At 29.3% G+C, this 27,174-nt stretch overlaps 4 protein-coding genes across 10 annotated transcripts; 2 read left to right on the forward strand and 2 right to left on the reverse strand.

Moving 5' to 3' along the window:
* Positions 1 to 320: 320 nt before the first annotated feature.
* On the reverse strand, positions 321 to 3,247 carry LOC149878893 (uncharacterized). 3 transcript variants are annotated; one of them, XM_090071073.1, is made up of 5 exons: positions 3,052 to 3,247; positions 2,191 to 2,247; positions 1,494 to 1,675; positions 1,069 to 1,258; positions 321 to 597 (listed from the first exon to the last, which is right to left on the reverse strand). In XM_090071073.1, exons 3-5 carry the CDS (start codon positions 1,560 to 1,562, stop codon positions 527 to 529), a joined length of 330 nt encoding a protein of 109 aa, XP_089927199.1. In that variant the 5' UTR covers positions 1,563 to 1,675; positions 2,191 to 2,247; positions 3,052 to 3,247; the 3' UTR covers positions 321 to 526. The 3 variants fall into 3 exon arrangements, with proteins under 3 accessions (XP_089927199.1, XP_089927198.1, XP_089927200.1); XM_090071072.1 differs by having other exon boundaries at positions 2,191 to 2,261; XM_090071074.1 differs by lacking the exon at positions 3,052 to 3,247 and adding an exon at positions 2,585 to 2,732.
* Positions 3,248 to 6,204: 2,957 nt separating this feature from the next.
* On the forward strand, positions 6,205 to 11,559 carry LOC145192833 (mitogen-activated protein kinase kinase kinase 3-like). Of its 5 annotated transcripts, none has more exons than XR_016447021.1 (12): positions 6,205 to 6,263; positions 6,416 to 6,544; positions 6,657 to 6,758; positions 6,834 to 6,932; positions 7,010 to 7,087; positions 8,792 to 8,869; positions 8,966 to 9,058; positions 9,365 to 9,493; positions 9,654 to 9,857; positions 9,983 to 10,082; positions 10,839 to 11,003; positions 11,134 to 11,150. XR_016447021.1 is itself a non-coding variant. In XM_090072213.1 (12 exons), the coding sequence occupies exons 1-12, from the start codon at positions 6,210 to 6,212 to the stop codon at positions 11,363 to 11,365; spliced, it is 1,482 nt and encodes a 493-aa protein (XP_089928339.1). In that variant the 5' UTR covers positions 6,205 to 6,209; the 3' UTR covers positions 11,366 to 11,559. The 5 variants fall into 5 exon arrangements, 4 of the variants coding, with proteins under 4 accessions (XP_089928339.1, XP_089928340.1, XP_089928342.1 ...); XM_090072213.1 differs by having other exon boundaries at positions 9,983 to 10,101; positions 11,134 to 11,559; XM_090072214.1 differs by lacking the exons at positions 9,365 to 9,493; positions 9,654 to 9,857 and having other exon boundaries at positions 9,983 to 10,101; positions 11,134 to 11,559.
* Positions 11,560 to 12,161: 602 nt separating this feature from the next.
* Positions 12,162 to 14,370, forward strand: LOC145193524 (uncharacterized). The gene is made up of 2 exons (XM_090072302.1): positions 12,162 to 12,316; positions 13,363 to 14,370. Exons 1-2 carry the CDS (start codon positions 12,247 to 12,249, stop codon positions 13,938 to 13,940), a joined length of 648 nt encoding a protein of 215 aa, XP_089928428.1. The 5' UTR covers positions 12,162 to 12,246; the 3' UTR covers positions 13,941 to 14,370.
* A 6,800-nt stretch (positions 14,371 to 21,170) lies between these two features.
* LOC149878894 (uncharacterized) lies at positions 21,171 to 25,282 on the reverse strand. Its single transcript, XM_090072182.1, has 4 exons — positions 25,159 to 25,282; positions 22,284 to 22,406; positions 21,855 to 22,154; positions 21,171 to 21,703 (listed from the first exon to the last, which is right to left on the reverse strand). Exons 2-4 carry the CDS (start codon positions 22,375 to 22,377, stop codon positions 21,318 to 21,320), a joined length of 780 nt encoding a protein of 259 aa, XP_089928308.1. The 5' UTR covers positions 22,378 to 22,406; positions 25,159 to 25,282; the 3' UTR covers positions 21,171 to 21,317.
* Positions 25,283 to 27,174: the final 1,892 nt, after the last annotated feature.

Here is a 27,174-nt window from a genome sequence, read left to right on the forward strand (position 1 = left end):
GAATATTGCTTAATAACAAAGTATAACTTTGCTTTTTAATATTTAACTTTCTATCTAATAGTGATTGTTTGTATATCAGATTTTACCAGTCAAACAGTACTACTGTCCACACAAAATATTGTATTATTTATTGATAACTTAGTTGAATACACAAAATAAACAAATTTTTAATCATTACACTTTTATTTCCAGATCATTAAAGAAAAATATTTACAAATAAAAAACTGAAAATATTCTATTATTGTAGTTAATATTATTAAAGGTTTGAAATTAATATTGGCAGCTTTAATTAAAAACAATATTTTAAAACGCTAGTATTTAAAAACGTGGCGATTTATTAGATAATTATTAATAATAATTAAGAAAAATTAGAATTATAAATAAAATCAAGATAAATAAGCTTTTATAAATTTGCAAATGAAAATAATAACTAAATATTCTTTTCATTGATTAACTGCAACTGATTTTTTATAACCTTGCTTTTCATCTTTCTATTTATTCGCCCATCTCCTTGATCAATTGCGCCCTAAAACCATCTTGAAACTATGGGGTAAATATCTTTATCCTTGGAATTCAGATACTGAATTCTTACTGTTGCTAAAAGAATAAAATGAAAATAAATTTAAAAACTCAATTTATTTTTTGTTTAAATATAAATTATTTTTAAGTTATTTTTAAGTTTTTACACGTATACTTTGCAAATCAAGAATTACATTAACTGGTTAGCAGTTTTAAAAATAAGTGCATATGATAACCGAGAGCAATAAGCTTATAGGTTCAAGACAAACTTCTATATGCTCTTTAAGAATCATATAGTTGAATACTAATAAATCATGGTCTACATTGGCAATTAACGTCTCTAGTTAACAATAAAATACAGCATTAATAAGTTCAAGACACCAAGGGAGAATATAATATCTTACAATGTCACAACTAATGACAACACTGGTAATTGTCATAAGTACTAACATATTATATTCTTTCTTAGTGTTGTAAACATTTTTTTGTAAATATAATAATACAGTTGACTTTAATAGACTAAAAATTTACATAATTAGTAATACTTACATAATAAGCACTTTAACACAAAATGATAAAATTGCAACTTAATCTTGCTCATTCCAGTAGCTATCATCTTACTTGAAGATCTGTTTAGATTAGAAAAAACGCTAAAGTTTTTGGAAAACATGGCTCCCAACACACATCGTATGTATTTTGGACATTCAACTTTACTGCCAATAGAACGCAGATATTCGACCTAAAAACAAATAATGCTACATATTACAACTTTTTTTATTTAAATTATTTTTTCAAAGGTAAATAAAAATGTAATGGGGTATAATATAACTAAAGTATTATTAAATTACCTTTGATAATTTACAATTATAAGATTTATAAAAAAATTATCTTTGATCTTATAAAATAATAGTTACTAGTTTAAACTCAACCTGTAGACTGGTAGAAACATAATATAAAAAATAATTTCAAATTACATAGAGAGCCATCTCAGATTTCATCTGTAGCATAAAGTTAAGCCTCTCCAAATCTTCCTTACTTTCCATTGGAAGGCCAAGGGGAACAACAATGTCTTCATTATCCAAAAAACTTTGAACTTCTAAAAACTTATTTTTTTGCTCCAGTTCTTTTAATCTTAACTCCAAAGCTGCTAACTTCTCTACAAACATACATAAATAATTATTTAATATTTAATTGCATTTGAATCTTATTGGAAAACTGGTTTCAAAAACACAATCTAGTTATTAAATTGAAGACACACATAGATGAAGGTGTTATGGAACTCAAATATTTGGAGTTAAAGTTTTAAACATTCATGTTATTTATCCCTGTAGGTGAATTGATTGCTGTGAAAATGGTATTCTAGCACATTTTTGTGCTGTGTTATTAAGGTCACGCGAAAGAGCATTACTTAAAACCTTTATCTGCATAAAAAAGTAGAAATGTGTATTTTTGTAACATGAAATATGTATTTTTTTAAAGCCTTCATCCATTTATGACTTAAATTAAAAAATAAATTTTTTTTTTTACATAAAATATAAATAGTTTTCTTTTGTCAATATATGTCAGCATCATAATCAATGTATGTATGCATAACACATATACAATGTATAACAAGTAGTAAAACAAAAAAACAAAAAAAACAACAAACAAATAGTTTAACCAAAACCTTACTTTCCTGATCCCCAAAATTTTGAACAGTTTTCTCATAGTTTTTAGAAGTCGATGCCCCTTTAAATGAAATGCTATAATTATATGCATTATATGAATATATATATATATACACACATATATACATATAAATATATATATATACATATAAATATATATATACATATAAATATATATATATATACATATAAATATATATACATATAATTATATATACATATAAATATATATATATATATAAATATATATACATATAAATATATATACATATAAATATCAGGGTGTTAGCCAGCCTGACAACATCACATAAAACAAAATTCCCAATCATTACAAAACTCCCAAAAGGTCAAAAAGCAAAAGATAAAAACAAACAAAAAATAAAAAACAAAAAACATACCATGTCTTTAATGTGTTAAGTTATTTTATGTTATAAAACATTATAAAATGTGCATTATATACGAACTACTTAGTAAAAATACGTAGTGGGTACGCCCAGATACTCTGTTTATACTGACAATAAAGCACATTTTATTTGGATGTATCTATGTGTATATATATATGTATATGTATATATATATATATATATATATATATATATATATATATATATATATATATATATATATATATATATATATGTATACATAGATACATACAGAAATATACACGTAAACATACTACTTTACACGCACATATACATTTTAGCTGTATTTTAACTTTTAATAATAGTTATAATAGAGCTAAAATGTCTAATACAAATACAACAATGGTGTCATCATAAAAATAAATTAAAAAACTCAACCAATGTCAAAAATTATATCTGAATGTGTAACTAATGGATAAATGTAAAATATTTGTACTTACCAGCGTTAAGGTTATATTAAGAAGTGTAGTAGAGTTTGAGTTTAAAAGTTAAATTAAACGGTAAAAAAAGCGTTTGAAAGAAAAAAAAAGATAAATAGCTTCAAACTAAACTAACTCTATTGAATAGTTTTAATTATTGAATGAATCTATTTGGATAATTTTAATTATTAGTCGCATGGTTTCAGTGAATATATTCACTTAGACCATGAGAATTATTTTTAAAATACATTTATAAAACTTACGGGAAACTTTAACAATTCAAAAACCCGCGGTACACAGTCGGTTAAAGGTTGGCACGAAATGCCAATAGTTAGCCAACTATAGCCGATACTGGCCCATCAGTTGGACCAACTAAAGCTTGTTTACTGGGTACTTTCTTATAAAAAAAGTTTCTTATAAAAAAAAAAAAACGTGTATAGCGCACGGTACTGAAAAGCTCTACGATAGTTCAACCAACATAATTAGCTCTGACTAACTATGATTTGGTGCCTTCATTTTAAACTCTAACAAGCTCTTACATGGTCGTCAGATTTTTTTGTCATCCAGGAAATTACTCATAACCAAAACAAATGAGTTCTAAGCTTTGGATTCGGCTTCAGCCATTGATTCGAATTCAGTCATTTATTTGACAAAATTAGGATCTTTCAGGAGTTGCTTAACTCTTTCATGCGCTGGTTTGTTATATAACAACAAATTAATCTAAGCTTCCCCAATTCAAATAGTGCATTCTAACCGATTGAAAACACTATTATTTTAAAAATGAGAGTTGAAAAAGGCTGTAGAAAAAGTCTACTTTAACATTTCATAGCACCGCTGTCATTTTGTAGATGATTTTTTATGAGTTATGTTAGTTGTGGAAAAATAATTGGTGCATGAAAGGGTTAATCTGTGATCCATAAAAAAAAACCGGCTTGTAATTCCAGTCTCGGTTAAATGAGTATGATGCGGTCTCGGCTAAATAAAGTTTATAACATTTTTTTTGAACCGACTTTCAGCTCTTCCCGCACTGGCCAAACGTTTTGTGATCAATGGTCTTGCTTGTCACAACTGTCCCAGAGACAAATAAAACAAGGGAACTTTGTTTACTCTCCTTGTTGACCTAGAAGGAAGTCAACCATTTTCAAAGCAACACAAATGACCAAGTTGTGGTCTTGATAATTAATTTTTTCCATGACCTTAGAAACATCTGGTTTTTTTTCTTTTAAGCTGTAGAATGTGCAATAGGAATGGATCCGTACTTGTTACCGTTATGAAGCGAAATAGACTTTAAACTTGAGTCTACAAAAAGGCTCCAATCACTTGGTGGTAGTTTTTTAAACCCATCTGTTACAAAATACCACTAACCTCGTTACAAAAAAATCCTTCTCTTAAGAAAAATACTGTAGCAGATTCTTTTCTCGGGTACGATAGAAAGTGATATTGGTTTCTGAAATGAGCAAATTTTATTCTAAATTTTATTCAATATGCTAAATTTCCAGACGCTTCTTTCGGTAAGTTCAGATCTCTAACTAAGTCATTTAGTTCTATATGATTAAATGGTTGAGGTTCTGAAAGGCTACATTTGTAGTCTGGATCAGAGTATTCAACTAAAGTATTTTGTTCAGGTTCACAGAGATTTAGATTATCAGAGGATTTAGATGTGCTGGGTAGCACCATACATAGTAGCCGAGAGAAATTTCGGGCCCCGGGGAAGTTTTCTTAAGAGGCCCACATTATGATCAATTATATACCCAGTACTAAAAGAAGCATGCTCTGGTCATTGAAAATTAAAAATAAAAGTTAATTAAATCTTTTAAAAGTCAAAACTATTTAAATCTTTTGAGAATTATTTTTAAAAAATTTTTTGTACACACGGGGCCCCGGGAATCTTCCCCGTCCACCCCCACTCTCGGCGGCCATGGGTAGCACACTGTGTCAAGATTTTAATTGAGGTCGTTGTGCAGAAGACGGACCATAACCGTAGACATACAACCCATTTTTGGCATACAATATGAGGAACCCATGGCTTGTTTGATTACACAATTTTATTTTAAAGTAAAAATTTAGATTAAAACAAAAAAAATCATAGAAAACAAACTTTTTTTCTTTTTCTTTTGTTGACCAGCGTAATTATCAACATTACCAGGAAAGTTGTTCTAACGGTGTGCATGAAAGTTGTTTACAAAGTTTAATTACTTAAGTTTTTTTGTTTTTTTTTTACTTGCAAATAAGGATACGACAAATAGGTTTTTTTTAGATACTATAAATCTCTTTGTTATTTAATGGTTTTTTTATATTTATTTGTTTTTTATATTTACTTTTGTTTGACCTCCCTAAAGGTAGGATAATTCATTCTCATATGGCCATGTTTTAGCAATGAAAAATGAACAGCCATATTATTTAAAGTTACTAATAAAGAAAAACTAGTTTACTTCTGGAATAAAATATTTCATAGGTAAAATTTTTGCATGTAAGAAAATTAACTTTCAATAAAACTATATTAAAAATATGAAACTTCTCAGGTCTCATCTACATGATTTAATATGGTCTCTAATTGAACTAAAATTTTCTATACAATTCAAGACATCTGTTATGTCTACATCTTTCTATTTTGAAAACTTACCACTGCTTCTACTGAAATCTTTTCATTAAAAATTCTCAAGTTATATGAGTTGAAAGACTAACCTGTAAACGACAAATCACTACCCTGTGCGTTACCCTTTAAGTATTCCGATTAACTAATTGAAACTAATAATTGATTCATCAAATTATCTAACACATAACCATTTTAATTAACTCATAGCAATTCTGCTCATTTTATGATCATCGCCATTCATTTATATCCATCATAGCTAATGATCTTAGTTGCTATCACAACTAATAATGCAAACAAATAATACAGTAACAAAATAGATCTTAGATTAATAAAAATGGTTTACAAAAAACCATTGAGGTTATTTTTTAAAAAAGTAAATTTTTATGAAAGAATTCTTACAAATAAAATTTAACAAATTTTTTCTATTTAAAATTTTTTTATTACTCCAATTAAAAGTCCTTAGGGAGTTCCTTTCCTTTTTTATTGGGTAAAATATTTTTGTAATTTGTTTGTATAGTTTTTAAAGCGTGACAATTTTTCCAATTAAAGTAAGGCTTTATGCTCTTCTATATCTGACTTTGACATGGATAGAATCAGCAAGTTAGACGAAGACTTTGTTTCAATATACAGCCCAAGGGTAGTTATTTAAAGGTTTTATTTCAAAGTGAATGTTTTTGGCGTTTATTTCAGTTGTAAACCTGTGTTAAAATTACCAATTTCGCTGTCATTTTCAAATATTCAAAAAAAGGTTTATTTTTTTAAATCGTTTTAAATATCTTTCAAATTAAGACCAAAGAGAGGAAAGATATACTACGAACAACCTTAAGCCAAGCTTTGATAGACGCAGTAAAGGAAAACGATATTGGGCTAGTAAAGCAACTATTACAATACGGTGCCAACATCAACGCTAAGGATGAGGTTTTTCCAGCTACTTTTTTCTTTTTTTTTCTCATCTTTGCTTTTAAATTGAATTTTAAATTTTGTTTCCTTGGTGCCACAACTCATTATCATAACAATAGGCTATACTTAGTGTGGATGTACCCCCCTGCATTGGGCAACTATTTATAACAAACCTGAGTTGGTCCACTCTTTGCTGAATGATGGAAATTGCAACATCAACTCTGTAGACAAGGTCAGTTCAATTGCAGATAAACTCATGGGGTTTAATCATCTTCTCCAGAGAGAGTGAAATGAACTTTGTTTTTAGAACCAGTATACCTCTCTACATTTATCAATTAAGTATGGTCACAAGCAAGTACTTCAGCTTTTACTAAATTATGGAGCGGATCTTGATTTCAAAACAAAGGTGTTCTGTTATTAAAATATTTAAATTTTAACAACAACATGAAACAAAATTTTAATCTAGTCTTGGCAAAATTTTAGGGAGGGCGTATCGCTGAAGATATTGCCATTTCTGGAGATAGTTGGGATATTGTTGCAATGCTTCAAGCCGCTCGCAAGGTAAAACTTAATTTTTTGAAGAAAAAAAAAAGACAACGAAAATTGGCTTAAATGGTAAGATTAGTTTGGTTAACATTATTTATGATTAATTATTATTAATTATTATTTATCATTATTAATTACTTACATAAAATTACTCATGATTTTGATCACTTTTAAAGTGAAGATCAGTAACAGTATAGTGTGCGTTACTTTTATAATGTTATTTTTAATAATATTTAAAGATTTTCTAACAGTTTTCAATAAGTTTTGCTTAATGACGTAAATCACTACGAGTTCATCTCATTTGCAGGGTGGCGCCGGTAAATTAGAACAAATACAATACGAAACAAAACATCATTTTATAAAACAAATACTTACTTTATTTATATTTTCAAACATGTAAAACAAAGTTTACCCATAGCTCAACATGACCATTCTCAGCAGTTATGACAGTTTTTAAACAGGATCTTTATTCGCCACCGGTCTTAATGTGTTCTTGATCATATGACTCATCACGTCAACAGCAGTTATCTTGACTACATTTATGGTAATACAAAAATTTATGGTAATAAAAAAAAAAGTAGCTGGCATGGTTGACCTCTGCCTCAACTACTTCCATCATGTAATAGTCGAGCGGGTTGCTGTCTGGTTAGCTAGGGGACAACAATTTAGGTGGCTAGTCGAATGAAAAAATTCTTCATAACCCAGGCCTTACATCACAGCAATTAAGGCCTTAAATCGCAGCGAAAGGCATATTTTTGTGTGAGGTTTTAAACGTCTCAGGAGCGTCTTAAACCTTCTTTACTTAGTAAACCATGCTCTTTTGTAGCTATAGGAACTCGATAATTTTCTTAGGTGTTCTTCCGTCACGAACAAGTGCGACAATAATGACAGCTATTCAGACAGGCGTTCCGTCACGAACAAGTGCGACAATAATGACAGCTACCTTATCATATTCAATGGAAATTCTTATGTTTACGTTTATATATATATATATATATATATATATATATATATATATATAATCAATATCACATACAGATCTCAATATAAGATTTTATTTGATCTACTTGATAACAAAGTTCGTCCTTACTTACTAGTGCTACTCAGTACTTTATGGCTGTTGTAAATTATGATACCTTTTAAGACAATCTTCGTTAATTATACACCCAAGGTAAGTTAGACAGCATAGGAAAGTTATTATGGGACATTTTTAGAAATTAAAATTTTTACGGGAAAAAATCTATTTTAAAAAAGAATAAAGTTGGGCATTGTTGACATTGCAATTTTAAAATGTTCTCATGTTTAATTTTAGGCACTTTTCTATACTTTGAATTTTTACTCCACTGACCATACATGAATTAAATTCCAAAAAATTGATTTTGGCAAAAAATGATAAGTACTGTTATTTTCGTCGATCAAACAAATGAAGCAGTCCTAAGTATATAATGGTATGAGTATCCTAAGCATCAAAAGGTCAAAATAAATTAGGATCTTATAGCTGAAAGGTAGAAAAATTGTATAACAACCCCTAAGTCTTATTAGACAAAGTTTAGTGTAAGTCTTATTGAACGAAATTTAGTATAAGTCTTATTAAAAGAAATTTAGTATAAATTTTTGGGCTGATATTTGTATATTAACATCAACTTCTCTTTCAATTATTTTTGTTTTTGCTACGCAGTGCTCTTTAATATTTATGAATCTTAAACAAACTTCCTACAGAATATAAAGAATAAACATCATGATATACCTCGTAAATGGGAACTTGGGAAGTTGCTCGGTTGCGGTGCATTTGGTCAGGTAATTACAATTCTCTCTCAAGTTGCATAAAAATGATGGACTATTTTTCATAAATATATATGTTTTTATGCGTAATTGATTACACCTCTAATTTAGGTTTACCTTGGTAAAAACAAGGGGAATGGTAAAGAGCTTGCTGTTAAGAGAATTTACACACGTTATGAACAAGGACTTAATGTTGTTCATAAGGTACTTTGTTTTTATTCTGTTTCTATAGCAGGAATTAAATTGCTAAAACTGCTACATATTACTACAACTGTCATTACTACAACCTAATAGAACTACGTGAATCATTTTACACTATTCAATGAAACCATGAAAGTAACTTCACCACTACCCCGCATCTTCCCTTCCCCCCGTATAAATGCAAAAGGCTGAAGTTTTAAAAATCAAAATTTCTTTAAAATTTCCAAGAGTGTAATGTTTGAAAAAGAAATAAGTGTAAAATTTGTTAAACATTTTTAATTCAACTTTTAAAGATATATTTCTATTTAGCAAATAGAAGAGCTTGACAATGAGATCGGAGTCTTAAGTAACTTAAATCATGTGAATATTTTAAGATACTATGGATTCGAGAAATCCAACTACTCTTCTATGTTTATTTTCATGGAGTACCTTCCTGGAGTAAGTTAACATTAGTATTTGATTAACGATGACGTAGTTCATGATAACATAGTTTCAAGGAGAAACTCTTTAAGCTGCAGTCTTTTTATTGCAACAAATTTTATAACGACAATATCTCTAACAAAAAAGATGAATAAAATAAACTACACTTTGGTTATAGGGAAGTATGCGGGATCTCGTCCAAAGTGCTGGCGGCTTGTGTGAGGCTCGATTGCGGCTGTATACCCATCAAATTTTAGAAGGTTTATCGTATCTCCATAAAAATATGGTCATACATCGAGATATAAAAGGAGCAAATATCTTACTTGATGCAAAACAAACAACCATTAAACTTGCTGATTTTGGGCTATCAATGAAAATTGAGGCATTGATTATAGTTTTTTTAAACCGGTTCATAAAAAAATCTATAATAATGTAAAAGCGATATCGATTTACTCCATAAACTGTTGAAGATTTTAATTTATAAATTTATAACTTTTTTATCTTTAGAGATGCAGTACATTATCCAGCAATCTAAAAACTGTAATTGGAAGTCCGTATTGGATGGCTCCAGAAGTCATTAAAGCAACACCGTGTAAAAAAGGATATGGTAGAAGAGCTGATATTTGGTCAGCGTTACTCAAAAAATAATTTGATTTTAAAATTTCTTACTTTAGTAAGGACAAACGGACAGTTTAGTAAAAATGCCCCATCAGGCTGCTTCATAAAAGTTATCAGTCTTATAAAATAAATAGTTTCTGATAAAAAAGTTTAAGAAATAAATGTTCTGATAAAAAAATGAATAAAATAAATGTTGCGATAAAAAAAATTTGTAAAATGTTCTTCTTCTGATAAAAGTGTATCCTAGGTTTTTCACAATAGTTAAATACGTTCATCGGCATCGACTAAAAATATTATTAATGTAATTTTGCAAATACTAAGATTTATCTATTAAAAACAGTAAAATACTAAGAGATTTATCTATTAAAACTATCGTATAAAACTATCGTATAAAACGGCGACGAATGGACATCGATGGACTGTAAATGTTCCTACTTTTGTTTGACAATGTTATTTTCTTTTTAATGTAAAAAAAATGCCTTGAGAAAAATTATTAAACAACAACAAAAAATGGTTTCAAATAAAACGTTACACAAAAAAATACAAAACAGTGTAAAATGTATCTTCTTTGATTTTGATTGCTTTTGACAAAATATTTAGAAATGTTTTTTTTCCTGTGCAAGTTTCTTCGCCTAAATTAAACTCTAGTGAAATTTCTTTTATTCTTTGTGTTATTCCTTTTGCTATTATGTGTTATTCTTCTTACTATTTACAATTTTTGTAATACAATTTTAAACTTTTTCAGGAGTCTCGGCTGTACTGTAATTGAAATGTATACAACTGCGCCCCCATTCAGCTGGATGGAGCCGATGTCAGCCCTTTATAATATAGGTTCAGGAAGGAAGGAACCAGATATTCCTGAAAACATGTCTCCTCTGTTGAAAGATTTTCTCGTTCAATGTTTTAAAAGGTCTTCCTTATAAAACAAATCTTTTTAATTCTGTAAAACAAATTTGTAAACAACAAAATTTTTTCATAAAGATAAAAATTACCATAAAGAATTATCCAGTGAAAAAAACGACATTGATTTTTTAATTTAGAGATCCCAGAAGTCGACCGTCCGCAGATGATCTACTGAATCATCCGTTTATCAAAGCTGCGAGGAAAACCTCTGATAGTGACTCTGTGTGCTCAAGATTAAATAGGATGAGAAGAAATAAAATAATTCGACTGATTGCGAATCCGATCAATTCAGTTTCAGTGTATATTTCAAGCTGTTGGAAAACAAGCAATCTTGGATTTCAAACAAATCATGGATTTCAAACATTTTGAACTTTAAAAAACCATTCAAAATCCATAGGGTCTTCTTCGAAAGATTTTTTTTGTTTATTCCTAGATTTGTAAATAGCCAAATATTTCAAAACACCGTTCATTGTATATATTTGCATTGTAAATTGATCGCTATATACATTGTTGGTATTTCGTTTGTAAACAAAACCAAATAAAAAAGATAAAATTTAATAGAATTTTTTATTCATATCAATATTTTATTCATAATCAATTTATTGCTAAAAGTTTTGAATGCCATTATGCAAATGCTATTATGTTAAAAAAGATAAATAATTACAAACATAACTATAAACATAGTTAAAAAATATAAAATTTCATAATGGTCAGTAAATTTAAAAGCATTATCTTAAAATATTATTTGTAAAAAATATACATTTAAAATATATATATTGCTAATGAGCGACTACCAAAAAATAATCACTTTTGCTTATGAAGGCCAGAACTTCGAGGGAAACCTTAATAAGGATTATACACAGACCTAGAAAATTACAAAAAAGTGCATTTGGTTACCCGATTTTGTTTCTAACAAGAACAAAAAATCTTTTTGACAGCTTTTTTTTTAATGATATTTTTCAAGTAAATTTTCTGAACAAGTTTTTAAAAATTATTTAAGTTTTTTAAATTTTATGAAATTTATAAATTTATAAATATTACCCTGCAAAAAACTTTTTTCGTTTTGTAGTTCTTTTACTGTTTTTAAACTCAGAATATATTTAAAAAACAACACTTTTTTCTTTTTAAAAGCGCACTCGACTTTAAAAGAAGATTGCGTCAATTAAAACCTATTGACAAACAATAATAAATGTCAGCATATATATAAAACATTATATAGGTGTTTTTAACATATCGATCACAAAGTTACAATGGGTGTACGGACTTTTCAAAAATTGAAGATTGTTTTTATCGCTATATACTTCGCGTATGACCAAGCTGGTATATACTTTTTTCTTTTTAACTTTACTATTTGATTTTTTACTTACAACAACTTTTAGTAAAAGAAAAGCTATTTACCGATATCAAACGTAAATAGAAAGAACATTGATAAGCCATCGATTCAGGAGAGTGAAAATCTTCACTGTGTAAAATAAAAGATTTAGCTTTTATTAACCACTAGAATCATGGCGGAGATTTTTAAGTAATGGGTAAATAACGATTATAGAAATCTAAGTTTTTTTCTGAATTTTTCTCTTTTTTTTTCTAAGCTTTTGACTTTCTAAAAAAACTTTAATTGGTCACAAAATTTTTATAAATTTAGGAGACAAAATTCCAGGAAGGAGGAAATCAGGGGTCGTGGTGGGGTTTGGTTAGTATTCATTACCCTAATTCAATACCAGTCAACATATTAGAAATTTGAGTATGCCTCATGCCTTTTAGTCACCTATCTACCTTGAATAAAAAAAGTTCCTGAATACTTCACTAAAATACGTGATTTCTCCCAAGGTACCGTGAAAATCACGGTATAATTTTAGAAAAAAAAATTTTTGAATCCATTTTTTTTAAGACCCATTGGCCAGGACTTTACGAATGGCACTGCCCAGCAAGCACACAACGTTGAAACAACGTTGGAATAACGTCGATCAACGTTATTTCAACGTTGTTTTAACGTTGTGTGCTTGCTGGGTAAATGGTATTTAAATTTAGAAATACCCATCTGTAAATATGTTAAAATACATTTAACTATTATCTTTATTTCTATAATTTTTGCTTTACAAAGCTTCTTTAAAATATTCCTAAATAAAAACTGTAGTTGCGATTTAAAAAAAAGAAAAAAAAAAAAGAAAAAAGAAAAAAAAGCACTCTTGAGGAATTTTTTAAAACCTACATTTTTCACCTTTTATAAAAGCTGTTTATCTCGTGTCTAACCATACACTAGTAATCTTGGTCTAAATTCTGAGGTATCTTTTAAGGAAATTTAACTCCATATTTTACAAGGTGTAGGTTGAAGATCGAAACTACTAAACCATTTCTTCATAATTTAGGTTGCAATAGGCTTCAGAAATGTGTTGACAATGATCCAGCAGCCTGTGAAAAACTGACATCCCAAAAATGCGCTTTTGAACGCCCTTTTATGACTGCTAACTGCTCGAAAACATGCAATATGTGTGGAACAAACAATGAAAACTTTGATTTGGACTCTGCTTGTTTGTACTGGAGAGACAATAAACAATACTGTAACCCTGGATTTTATTGCAGCGGAGTTGTTAACAAATGTCAATACTCGTGTAATTATGACCCTGTGAAAAGATGTGAAGAACAGATACCTAAAATAGTTGAAGTGGTTGATTTAAAATGCGAAGACAAGAAGCCAGAAGAATGTAAATTGTTGACACAAAGTAAATGCAGTTTTCGAAGCGAGTTTATGTCGGTAAATTGTAAGAAAACTTGTCAGATGTGTGGACCTAAGAATCCCAACTTTGATTATTCTTCTCTTTGCCAGTATTGGGAAAAACAGGGTTACTGTAAGAAGAATAGTTCCTATTGTTCTGGTACAGTTAAAGTGTGCAAGTATACTTGCAACGAAGACCCAACAACTTGGTGTAACCCACTTGTTGTTTGAAATTAAATTTTAAAGAGTGTGGAATTTTGTTTTTACAAGTAAATAAAAATAGAAGCTATCCATTTTTTTACGAGTTTTTCCATAAACGTTAAGTTACAATAAGTAAAATTTGTTTTAATGAACTTCATTAGGTAATCATCATGAGGTAAAAAAAAAAAAGTAAAATTTCATTTTTTTGGTTTATACGTTGGCGTTTGGAATTTAAATTTTTTACAAAACTTTATTAGTGAAGTTTTACTTAAATTACTTTTTCGTTGTACTTTTCATGATTTTTTTTTTTTTATAAACTTGAAACTTTAAAAAATTAATTGAAAAACTGTTCAGTAAAATTTTATTTTAGTAAATGTTGTTATTATTATTAAAAATGGAGAAATTTTGGAAAAAAGTTTTAAAAAAAATACAAAGGTGTAATACTTAAGATGGTTGATGATTTTCCACTTTTTTTTTTGAATTTGCTCCTTTAATAAAAATAAAATAAAATAGGAAAATAAAAAAAAAAAGGAAGAATTTGTCAGAAAAGTAAAAAGAGAGATAAAGTTGAAAAAAAATCCAGTGATTTGAATAATGCTATTTACAATGATGCTGATTTTAAGTCTAATACAGCGTTTGTATTGAGATGAGCGTTGTTTCCTCTAAACAGGATCTTCCTCGGATTAGAAGGCTACACTCAGCTCGTTCACACAAAAATATTGTGCGGGTATGGGAGTAAATTGATTCTTAAAAGTTTAGAACTCCCCAAGGCAATTTGAGACGCAGACTTTCAAATGTTTACATATAAGCTCCAATTAGTATAGGATCTAAAGCCTATGGATCATCAAGCACCACCGCAGTTAAACTACTGAGGCTGTATTTTAAAGGAAGTCCTGAGGAGATGACAACTTTGTTAATAAACTTTGCTAATAAACTGAATGTCACGATTATTGCTGAAAGATATCGCTAAATGTTAAAAACGTTAGGTTTCAAGCTGCTAGTAGTAAGATAGGGCGCTGTGAAGACTAATATTCAAAGGAATAATAACTTCCTTCAGATTTCCTTTTCTGGCGGTATTTGAAAGAACAAGTGTTTATTAGGAAACCCCGAACTCTTTTTAGTGTTTGCTAGAAAACTCAAATGACAGTATCACTTTCCGAACAGTTAGAAAGTGCCACATAAAGAGCTCATCTTTGTCTTTGTCCGTTTTCCCTTGTGAAGGAAAACGGACATCATTTGAAAGATGTTTAAAGATCTTTAATATTTGAACCGTAAAGGAAAAGAACTTCAAAACAAATTATTTTTTAAACGGTGAAGCCCACCCAGTAGTATGTCACTTTTTTTTTTTTCACTTATGACGTAAATATATAAAAATTCCATAACAATTCTGAAATGAGTACATTTTAATTTTGCCAATTATTCCGTACAAACTAAGAAAGAAAAAGCTAAATGATAATTATTCACTGCAAAAGTTTTTCCCTGCCTTTTTTCCGAACTTCTTTTATTTTAGACTATAGACGGAGTTAGTGGAAGTCTGGAAATCAATTTCTAGACCTCCTCTAACTACTTTTAATGTTGAGCAAAGGTCGAATCTTAAGCGTTAAACTCGTGCAGACACTCAAGTTAAGTGTCTAATGCACGCATAAGATCGTCTTTCAAACTTATTCGACCTATTAATGCTTACACGAGTTTTTCTTTTGAGCTTATTCGATCTTCTAATGCTTGAGTAAGCTTGTCTCTTGAACTTATTTAACTAATGCTCACTCTTTTATAAATCCTTTATACTTTTGTCTCGCGATATTGTCCTACCCTTTTGAGGTTTAATACAAAAAAATTTTTCTACAAAAATTGAACAACCTCAAAAAAGACTAACAATTTAAACCTATACGTCATTGCTGGCTGCTCCCATGAAATAAGTCATTGCTGGCTGTTCCCATGAAATATGTCATTGCTGGTTATTCCCATGAAATATCTCTTTAGATTTTATTACTACGCCCTCATAGTAATTAAAAATGAAAAAATGAAAACCGTTGTGTCTGGGCAAAGAGTCATAAAAGTCATGGCGGAGGATTTTCTGGAAACACACAAGAATGCTTTTTAGAAATGTCACTTTCCTTCAATTTGTCATGCATCTGCGATCAATAATTTCAACAGTGGCTCCTTTCTATGCACTTATCGTATTTCTCGGATACCATTTATTTCAAGCATGATTATTTGGCTCTTTTTATCAAAGTGACCAAAGGTTCACACAATAATTCACTTTTTGAATTTCGCTACTTGGACGTGGGTCGGCACTTTTATCTGAGAAAACTTGAGAAGCAGTTATGGCTTTATTTTTTTTTTTTTTTTTTTTTGCAGAACTGTAAAGCTAAATCCAATAAAAATCAGTTCCCAGAAAAACGCCTTAAAGACAATTAAGTATCAGTTTTTATGGCAGATTGTAATGATTTTTGTATTTTATGGTGAAAAAAGAGTTTTTTTTCGCAAACTCTACAATGACGTCATGGTAATCGTAATTTCGTGCATTTATCACCCTCATCCTACTCTCCCTTGGCCTTCACATTTCGATGAATTCAAAATTAACAGCATACTTTGGAGTTCTCTGCAGCTAATTTGGCTTTGTTTTTTATGACTGATTCCTGAGTCCCTAAAAGATTGGTTATTAATTATTCAGAGATTCAGGAATCATCAGGTATTCATTTATCAATCATTCAGTATAATACTTTACATCCAAATTCCAGATATTAAAATACATTTGAAGCAAGGATGTCGGTTGAAAAAAAACCGTCTTCCTACTCCTGAGTCAGTTTTCCGGCTACCGGCTACTTGACTCTCTACTCGAATCTTTTTGATTTTGCAACAGTTGTTGCATGGGTAGAAAAAAAAGTCAAAAATATAGAAATAAAATAGAAATAAAACAATAAGTTTTTGACATTAGGTTTAATGCAGTTTTAATGATATGCAAAAATGAAAGATTTACAAGAAAATTTTAGTTCTCAATTAAAATGTATATATAACTCTAAAACCAGATTTGTAACAAAAAAAGTGTTAATTGGATTCACATGCACACAAACACATGTTTACAATCACGTGGCTGTGCATAAGAAGTAATAATAAAATTGCCTTTGAATTTAAACTTTAAATCTTTTGAGGTTAATAACTAATTAGTTTTAAAACTAAATTTGCAAAAAGAGTTAGTGATATGCAACTCCTTAATTTATTTTATCTTGTATTAACCTGCTAAATATATCATACGCTTCATATGTAAAGTAGCTACAAGCCAAAAAATACTTTTTTTCCAAAAAAAATAAAAAAAATTATAAGAATACATGGCGCACAGATTTCCTCTATTCGCTCTAATTATGTTGGAGATGACCAGTAGAAGAAAGTTGAAAGGCGGATTTAAAGACTAAAATCTAAATAAATACTTTAAGCACTATATCGTTTATTTGCGGCAGCAGATTCAATTGATTCGAAAAATCTCAAACAAAAACTATAATTAGTTCAATAAAGGCTGTGCATACCGTATTTCAAACGTTGAATTTATAACTTGGTTATTGAAGCTTGTTCTTAAGAAAAGAATTGCCCTCAACTCTTTCAAATTAAGTCACAAATGGGATTTAAAGAAAAAAAGGCAGAGCATTCGCTGAGTTGAAAAATATGCGATCTACACTGATTTGTGTATTGGTGGCAAGCCAGTAACTGTCGTGGCTGTAACTTGGACCATTTTTGGATTTTTTGAAATGGCATCTTTCACTTTTTACTTTGATTTTATATCAAATTTCTCAACTTGAGCTAAAGCTTGTATAAATTTCTTTCAAATTTTGTCACTGGGGTTACTTTTGGAAGAATAGACTTCTTTACGCCATCATTCCCACCTTTATCCAAACGAATTCGTTTGATTTTTGTCTTCATATTCTGTTTTTTTTTCTTTTTCTTTAATTTTAAGTAACTTATAATTGGTCATTTCTCCAACAGAACTTGAACAAGAATCTTGACGAACAAGAAAACACCCGCTTTCACTATTTGAATCTCGAAAATCTTTTTTAATATTTAAATTTGCGAACCAACATCGCACAAAGCTTTTTTTTTTCTTTGACGCTGTTAAAAATATCCTATTGATTTGATTTACATAAATTGCTGCCAGTGACACATACATGTATTTGGCTTTTAGTTGAAAACACGAGTTAAAAATATTTCGCTAAACATAAAATGATAACACGAGTTAAAACTTTCAGCGTTAAACATAAAATATGGTTTTGTTGTAAAAATTCTGCTATAGATGATCTTTTTTTTCAGAATTGAATACGCTAGTTCCGGAAGAAAGTTATGAAAAAATAATAAAATAAAAAATTTCCTGTTTTATTGAACACACTTCTTATTTATTTTACATATTTATATAAATATTTCACACTTGTTAACTAAATTTAATTACGCACCTAGTCCTTATATAAATATGAGTCACCCACATAAATTAAAAACTTAAAAAAAAACAATTATTCACACTATCTCAATCAATAAAGAAAAACAAAATGACAAACAAAAAAGCAAGGAATTACACTGACAAGTAATTCAATGCTGCAATTGCACAAATAAAATATGCTGACTTATCGTTATGTAAAGCATCATTTATGCTTTGGATTCCAAAGGGAACTTTTTCGATCAGGATAAAGCACCCTACAAACTCTATTGGCACAGTCACCATTTTAAGTACTTTTACTCAATTAACATTAGTTGAAATGCTTAAACTTGTCAATTGGGGTTTCGGTAGAACCCGCAAACAAGTACTTGAACTTTTTGCTAGTTATTTGTAAAATATTAAACAAACTAACTTATTTACGAAAGGTAATCCAGGTAAAGCTTGATACAAAACTTTCATCAAAGTTGGAAACATAAAGTAAGCGAGAGAACTGCAGGTAAAATTGAAACGCTCAGAGCAGCTTCTTGTACTGGAGATAATATAAGTAAATATTTCAATACATACAAGGCTCATTTTTTTGAAGCAAATATCAATGAATACTCTGTCTCAAATGTCTGGAACTTTGACGAAATCGGCTTCAATGGTGACAAGGGTAATCAAAAAGTTCTCTAAAAACATGGTTCCAAACGTCCTCTTAAAACTAAAACGTTAAAGCTGGATGTGTTTTGCATGCTTGCTAAAAAAATATACGCTTGGAGATGAGTACTTTTGTACCGAAAAATGTAGAGATTGATATTTTTTACTTTAATTCCTCATCTTTGTGTTTGATTGTATCAACTTAAATATTTAATTGGTTTATTTCTATTAATTGTATAACTTTAATTGTAACATGTGACAACTAAAAATCTGGACAAAATTTGTAATTTCAATAATTCTTATGTCTAACAATGTTTTATAATTTTTTAATCCTAATTATTATGTTACAAATTTAATCCTCTACAAAATACTCGAGCTTTATTTTTTCCGAACTTAATTAAACATGTTTAAAAGCTTGAATAATCAAGAGGCATTCCGTGAACGAGTGTATGCTTTTTCAGATTTGCGTTCAAAAGAGGACAAAATGTTTATTGTTAATTACTTTCCCTTGGAAAATGTCCTAAAATCGACCATTTACGATATACTGCAACAAAAGGAGAATAATATAGTACCAGAACGAAAGGTCGGAAGTGATTGGATAGCAAGAAAAATGCCTGAAAAACAGATAAAACTCGTGGATTAATTGATTGATAGGAAGGATGGTGTTTCACACTGTAGCTTAGCCAACTGATTTAATGTTTCTCAGCAGTATATATCCAAAATTATCAAAGAAAATACGAGCATTCATTGTCGTATAAAAGATTAAAGCGCCAAAAAGAACAACGACTCAGAAAGCGGCTGTGTGTCTTAAGTACCGAAAATTGGTTGCATTTTTTCTGGAAAAATTGTGATCATTGACAGTAAGTCATATTTTCTTTTAAGCAACGGTGATCTTTCTGGCAACGCAGGGTATTATACTTTTGATCCCAACGCAACGCCTATTTAGGTCCAGCTCAAAAGAAAAAGCAATTATGAACCAAAATTATTTGTTTGGATAACCTTGTATGAGAAAGGAGTCACAAAGCATTACATCGCTCCTTCGGGCCTAGCAGTCGACAAGAATGTGTACATTTCAACATGTATGTTTAAGTTAAACAAGTTCATCAACGAGGTTCGCTAAGACGAAATTGTGTTCTGGCCTGATCTAACAAAGTGCAAGATTACCTAAAAAACGAAATTGTCGAATATGTACCAAAAGACAAAAGCCCTGCTAAATTGCCCGAATTGCGTCCGATCCAGAGTTTTTGGACTGAAATTAAAAGATTGTGTATGCAGATAATTGGCAAGCTGAAAATCTCAGCCAACTAAGAAATCGAAATGAGTGTTTATGAAAAAAATTGATCAAAATCGAGTACATAGGCTTGGGGCGAGTACTTTTACAAGAGTTGACCGTGTTCGCCGAAATAGACTGATATACAAAAAAAAAATTATTTGTAGTATACAAGCTCCTTGTTATTATGCTTTTTTTTTACTTTAAATGCTTGTAACTTGAAAAGTAAATAAAATAAAATTTATATCTTCTTGTTAAAAGAATGTTTCTTAATAGATCTATGTATATAGATAATTTATATAGATCTATATATATAGATATTTATATATATAAAAAAGTATGTCAGGATGTTTGAGTGCTAAATTTATTCTGGAGTCGGATTCATAACTTCTGGAACTGGATTGTGTTGTCGAAGTGAAACTAATTTGCAAAAGATACTTTTTACCATCTTTTTCAACTTGACATATATATATTTAAAACAATGATATATTATATATACTAGATGTCTAGCTTCGATCCGAAAAGTGAAGCCGTGGAAGCCATTTCTAATTCGGGCAAAAACATGCATTTTTAACTTTTATTTCGCACGTCGGATATAGCTTTTGCCCTTATTACAAATGGCGGATTCAATTTGTAAACAAAAAAAGCGGCTTCTCTTTTCGTCCAATAAAATCCTGCAAATTAGACTTCTAGCATATATAATATATCATTGATTTAAAATGAGTTAAAATATTTTTTTCATCTTTATAACTTTTCACTTAAAACTTAAAACTTGAATTAACAGCGCCATGAAAATATTTTTATAATTTTCATTTTTTCGCTTTAAAATTAACTTTATTTATATTTTTCATATAAATCGAAGTACATCGAAAATCACATGAAAGCCACGTGCTTTATTCCGCTTAAAACCATTCGACGATATAAAATGCAAGTGTGTACCAAAAATAATGATATTAGAAATATACAAGTTTATACAAATATTTAAGGCTTAAATTTATACAAAAATATATAAAATATGAATTTTTACAAAGAGATAATATAGAGGGATAAAAATAGGTTTAAGACGATATCAAAGTTTTTACTACATAGCAAAAACTGATGGATTCGATGAAAATCTAATGATGCGCTCTGCTTCCATTCTTTCCCTCCTGGCTGCTTCAATTTCACGCTCATTCTCGATTATGCTATTCTGGTATTGTAAACGAATTTCACGCAACTCTTTTGTTGTCTCTTTTTTAAGCTGATCGGCTTTGCTGTTTCCAATATCGACTTCATACTGCCTAAACAAGTTTTGGGTTCTGCTGGAAATTCGGTTCCCTATAGTTGCAGTAGGAGGGTCGATGTTCTTAAGACGATACATAGAAAGATTTTGTGAGCGCTCTCTAGAAGAATTACCTTCCTGAGCACTTTTATTTTCGAGTAGTTCATCGTCAGATGTCGGCGACGTGGCAGCTTTTTGTTTTTTTTCTAATATACATATATACACATATATATACACACACACACACACACACACACACACACACACACACACACACACACACACACACACACACACACACACACACACACACACATTAGTAATTCTAAAAAACAACTTTAAAAAGCAACTTCTTACTGATTTCTGGAGATTCGTTTGAAACTTTCTCAGGAGTTCTTTTGAGAAGGGAATCATTTTTTTCGTCTTCCGTAATATTAGATGCGGTGTTAAGAGATTGCTCTAATAACTTTTCCGCAGTAGACTTTTTTGAGCTCAATGAAGTCCTTCGCAAACCTGCTGATTCTATAAAGTCATCGTCTTGTAAATGTTTTACAGGTCTGTCGTTTGATTTTGATGCTTCCATCGCTGTTTGAGGAAATGTTATTTGGCGAGTAATTTTATTTGTCTGAAGTGGTTGCGCAGTCTTCAATAAATTTTCTATTGAATGGAAGTTTAAGAAATAAAAAATAAGAAATAAAAAATAATAAAACCCATTAATAAAGCCACCGTTGATAAAACTATTTGTAAATACAATGAGCTAGAATACGAAAAAACTTCAACGCCTACCTAACTTTTTCTCCGTCGATGATTTCCTTTGACTTGCTTCAAGTTTCTGCAGACCAGCGTCTTCAACAAGGTTATAGTTGCGATGAAAATCCATATTAGTAATTTTTTTTAATAGCCTTCTAACTAAAAGAAATAAAAAAATTCAATTTTCACAAAACTTCCTGCCACGCGAGGTTTTCACCAAACATTTACAGATTCGTTTTATCAACTTTGTATGGATTTTGTCGGAACCTCAACAGTTAATAAAATAGTTAAATTTGAAACCATCATTTCAGCCAAAGTTTTAAAACCATTAAAAAAAAAAACTCTCATTGCCAGAAAAACTGAGTGCTACTCAATCATTTTTCCTTTTTGCTTCTCTGAGTGACAAACTCATCCTTTTATCTAAAGTGTCTCTTGACTCATCAATCAGGCATTAGCGGATGTATGTTAACTTGTCTTACGTCATTTTCAGACAAAAACATTGCCTTTAGATGTGCCAACTGGCGAGAGAAAAAACTGCAACAATAAAATTTAGAATGAATTGAACAAGATGATTAATATGTCATTGTAAAGTTAATGCTTACCAAGTTGGCATTTGCTAAGAAATTAGAATAAATGAAGTTTATTTAAAAAGTGGCAGTAAAAAAAGCGGAATTTAAAATATTTGTGACGTCAAAGACGTTTCTCGAAATCAATGACAAATTATCTCAATATATAACTAAAAAAAGATATGGTAACTGTCTGAGGACCTTTCAAAATTTTTCTTTCTTTGCCGGACGTCTTTTTCATTGTTAATTAAACGGTACGTTTAATATCCATAAATGAAAAGAAAAGATTAACGAAAAATATTTACAACCTTGCCCTAAATGTTTGTTTTAAAATTTTTTCAGGAAAACGTTATTTCTCGAACTCTAGAACTGAAACTTAACGAAAAAAGAATATTAGTGTATTACTTTATTGCAGAACTGTTTAAGCGATTTCTAAACGGGCTTTTTATTGTCATTTTGATTAACCGTTTTTTAACCTCACCGGTCCAAAATATTAACCTTACCGATGTAAAATATCAACCTCACTGGTTCAAAGTATTACTTCAAGTCGTATTTTATGACGTAAATCTTATCGTATTATTCGGTTCAATCTATTATGACGTAATAAACTCCAACTATTTAAAGCCTAATTTAGATGTCTTACCGTCGTTTGATTATAAACTTTAATCATTAAGTTTAATCTTAAGTTTCAATATTGATATTTTTTTTCAACTGAAATAAAAGTGCTTTCTAAAATCTGTTCTAAAAATATTCGATAGAGTCATGTTACCAATTTACTAAGAAACGGAATCTTTGAGAAAACGAGATTGCGAAAGCTGATTAAAGTAGGATGTGTTCGAGATCATGTTTTACTCTCTCAGAGTTTCATAGTTTCATTTGTTCGTTCCATAACTAATCTTTTTTTATTATTTTTTTGACAACTTAGACTCAACCTAAATTTTGTACAATTCGTAAATTTTATGTACAATTCGTAAATTTGTTGTACAATTAATCATTATTAATCATCATTAGCGCGTTAACGTTAATTACGTATAAAAAAAAAAGTTACGCATACTTCAAACGCAAGTACAAAAAAAAAAGTACAAAAGTATTTTTAATTGGCGTTTCCCTGACATCATACAAAGTCATTATAGAAAATATTTATGCGTAATACGCGTGTCTTCCTAATTACGCCAGTTGAGTATTGATAAAAAATCTCGTAGAAGGATTTTTAAATTCTTATTTGATAAACATTCACGTTGTAAATAGCGTTTTATTTTGAATTTATTTTAAACACTATATAAATTAAGCGTTAATCTTTCACGCGAGTATTACATCACCTTCGACTTCAAGTTACGTTAATATTTTTGCAGAGGTTTGATTTTTTTTCCTCTGAAGAACATAGTCCTTCTAAAGTGTTTTAATGCTTTGCAATCACTACGATAAAAAGTATATAAATACCTTTTATGCTAGGTTATTTTTATTATAAATAAAATATGTAAAATAAATTGTTGAATGCTAATTTTCAGACGGCGTAGGAAAAACTAAATAATAGTTCTATAAATCAGACTCTTTTAAGCCATACATCTTTATTTTGATTATCAGATGTTTGTAACTTTTACAGATCATCTATATATCTTTTATAGATCTTGTTCATCCCTAATTTAGGGAAAAACTTCTAATAAAACATTTGATCTTGAAATTTAATCACAATTGAACTTAAATACACTAAAACTTAATAATTGGAAAAATTAAAACTAAAGATTTTTAAAAATATCTTTCGATTCTTCAGCAGCATCTAAACACGCAACAAAAATAATAACAAAAATTGTAATAAAAATAATAATAATAAAAATAATAATAATAATAATAATAATAATAATAATAATAATAATAATAATAATAATAATAATAATAATAATAATAATAATAATAACAATAACAATAATAGCAATAGTAATAATAATAATAACAACAACAACAACAATAATGATAATAATAAATAAATAAATGAAAAAATAAATGAAGAAACAAATGAAGAAATAAATGAAGAAATAAATAAATAAAAGAAGAAGAATAGAATATTTCAACAGTTTCATTCCAACGAATTTCAAAGTTTCATTTAATGAATTTTTTAGCTTTAAGAAGAATTATGCTTTTAATCAGTTAAAACGCTAAAATCACTATTCGCTGAATCTTTAGAAAAAAATTAAGAAACTAAGTTGATAATAAACAAATATAATTATAAAAAAATTAAAAATTTTCCCTAAAGTAATAATTTAGTAAGCATCTAATTACATGAGCGAATTTAAGTAATAAAAAACAGCAAAGGTATCGCCATTTATTTGATTTTCCTTGAAACTTACATGAATCACACCATTGTGCTCTTCTGGATTAAAAAAAATCTCTGTTGTGCATTTAACTAGATAAGTGACTGATCATTTCTGAACTTGAAAGTGAAAGAAACAGATTGATGAAATGTTTTATAGGTTTTTTAAGCTTTTAGGAAGGTTGGTAATAAAAAAAAACCACGTGAAAATGTCACGTCTAGATTTCTAAAATTAGAAGATAAAAGTTCACACCAGGTGTTTAGCACGTTTAATGCGATAACATAATGTCAGCCCTATGGAACTATTTACGGTGATAAAATCCATGTTTGCGTTTTTCCTAATAAATAGCTTTCTCAAAAAGGCTTACTAAAGATCGGTGCCCTTCTACTTCTTTGTGCAGTCGGAAACTTAAATAGTGTGATCAATTTCTAAAACAAGAAGCCGCCTTTAGTCATTAAAACAAGATATACTTATCAGTTTTAAACTGAAATATCTTTTTCTCTAAACTATTTTAAGATCTATGGAAAAAAGGATTATCACATCTTGGTTCTTATCACAATCAAGTTAATTACTATCAAATTACATTCAGGTTAATTACAATCAAGTCAATTCAATATCAAGTTATTGAATCAAATAATCCCAACGCTATCTTATTAGACTGACGCACAAGATTAATTTAGGAGTAGATCCTTAGATTTATCTGGAACCTGAAGTATTAAATATAAAATAATAAGTAGTAGATCTTTTAAAATCATTTTTTGAAGTATTTTTTGTAGAGCAGAAAAACAAATATAGGATTTGTTTTTTGGATTGCTGCTACAGTTTTAATTCAAAGTATACAAACACATTTTTCTCGCATGTATAAGTTAAACATTGTGTTAACACTTTATTTGACATTATAACGAGAAAAAATAAGCAAATTCTAAACTCTATTTGCTCAAGCAACTGATGGGATCGTTTTACCATTTTTTCCGACGTTTTGATAACATTATTTAATTGATTGTGATTGCACACCGCACAAGACCAACTCTGTTTGTTCGCACCTTTCCACACTTGAGATGAACACTAGGCTGAATAAACAAAGCGCAGCATAACAAAAATACACTTGTACTCCCCGGAGACAGAACAATAAACAAACGTTTAAACAAGAAGCAAAAAAATAGAATCAAACCAAAAAAAAACTTAAAGCATTAAAAAATTAAAAATTATGCTTTGTAGAAAGAGTAAGAGTTTTTTTTTATGATAAAACCTGGTTTACATTTAATTTATAATAAAGTGCAAATGGTTTTTGTTTTTTTTGTTTTTTTGTATCTTTTATTTATAAGAAATGCTATCTCGGAATACCATAATTATCTCTAAATACTATATAAAACCTGGTAGGATGTTGAGGTTTACACAACCAAGTTAATTATCGATAAGTCAATCTGCAAATTGGCCAATTCCGTTTTATGTTATTTTACAGGAAGGTAAAAAAGCTAAATAAAAAGATCAAAATATTTACAATACCTATATTCAAAAATTCTGTTTGGTGCTTTTTCATTTTGCATACAGAGTTAACTGAAACGTATGTAAAAAACTGAAAAGTATGAAAAAGCATATTGATCACTTTCCTATATAATTTTTTTTTTTTAAATTGATCAATTTCAAAAATTAAAAATGTAAAAAATACAGGATTGATGTCCGGTTTACGTGCTGGCGATACTCTCAGTAACTTTGAACGGCTTAAGTTTGGATCCTGCAGGTGACGAACCCGCTTATTTTGTATACTACATGTGACAAACCCAACGTTTTCAACGACGTCAAAACTAGATTTTGCGTCAAAATTGGAGTTAGTAACAAATTTTCAGGTCAGGCCATCGTTATCTCGTTTACTTCACCAAAGATAGATACGAAGGTTTCCCCTAAAGTTTAATAACTTTTAAGTATAACGCAGACCATCTGCTTTTGATTGAGAGGAAAAATGCATTTTCCAACGATAAACATTTCAAATTTATTAGGAGCTCTCAATTCAAAATAGACGAAGAGATTTTTAGAAAATAGTTATAAAATTTT

Source organism: Hydra viridissima, unplaced genomic scaffold (genome assembly GCF_058129835.1).
Source record: "Hydra viridissima isolate aposymbiotic clone 2 unplaced genomic scaffold, HvirCarnegie_v1 scaffold_14, whole genome shotgun sequence".
NCBI classification, from domain to species: Eukaryota; Metazoa; Cnidaria; class Hydrozoa; order Anthoathecata; family Hydridae; genus Hydra; species Hydra viridissima.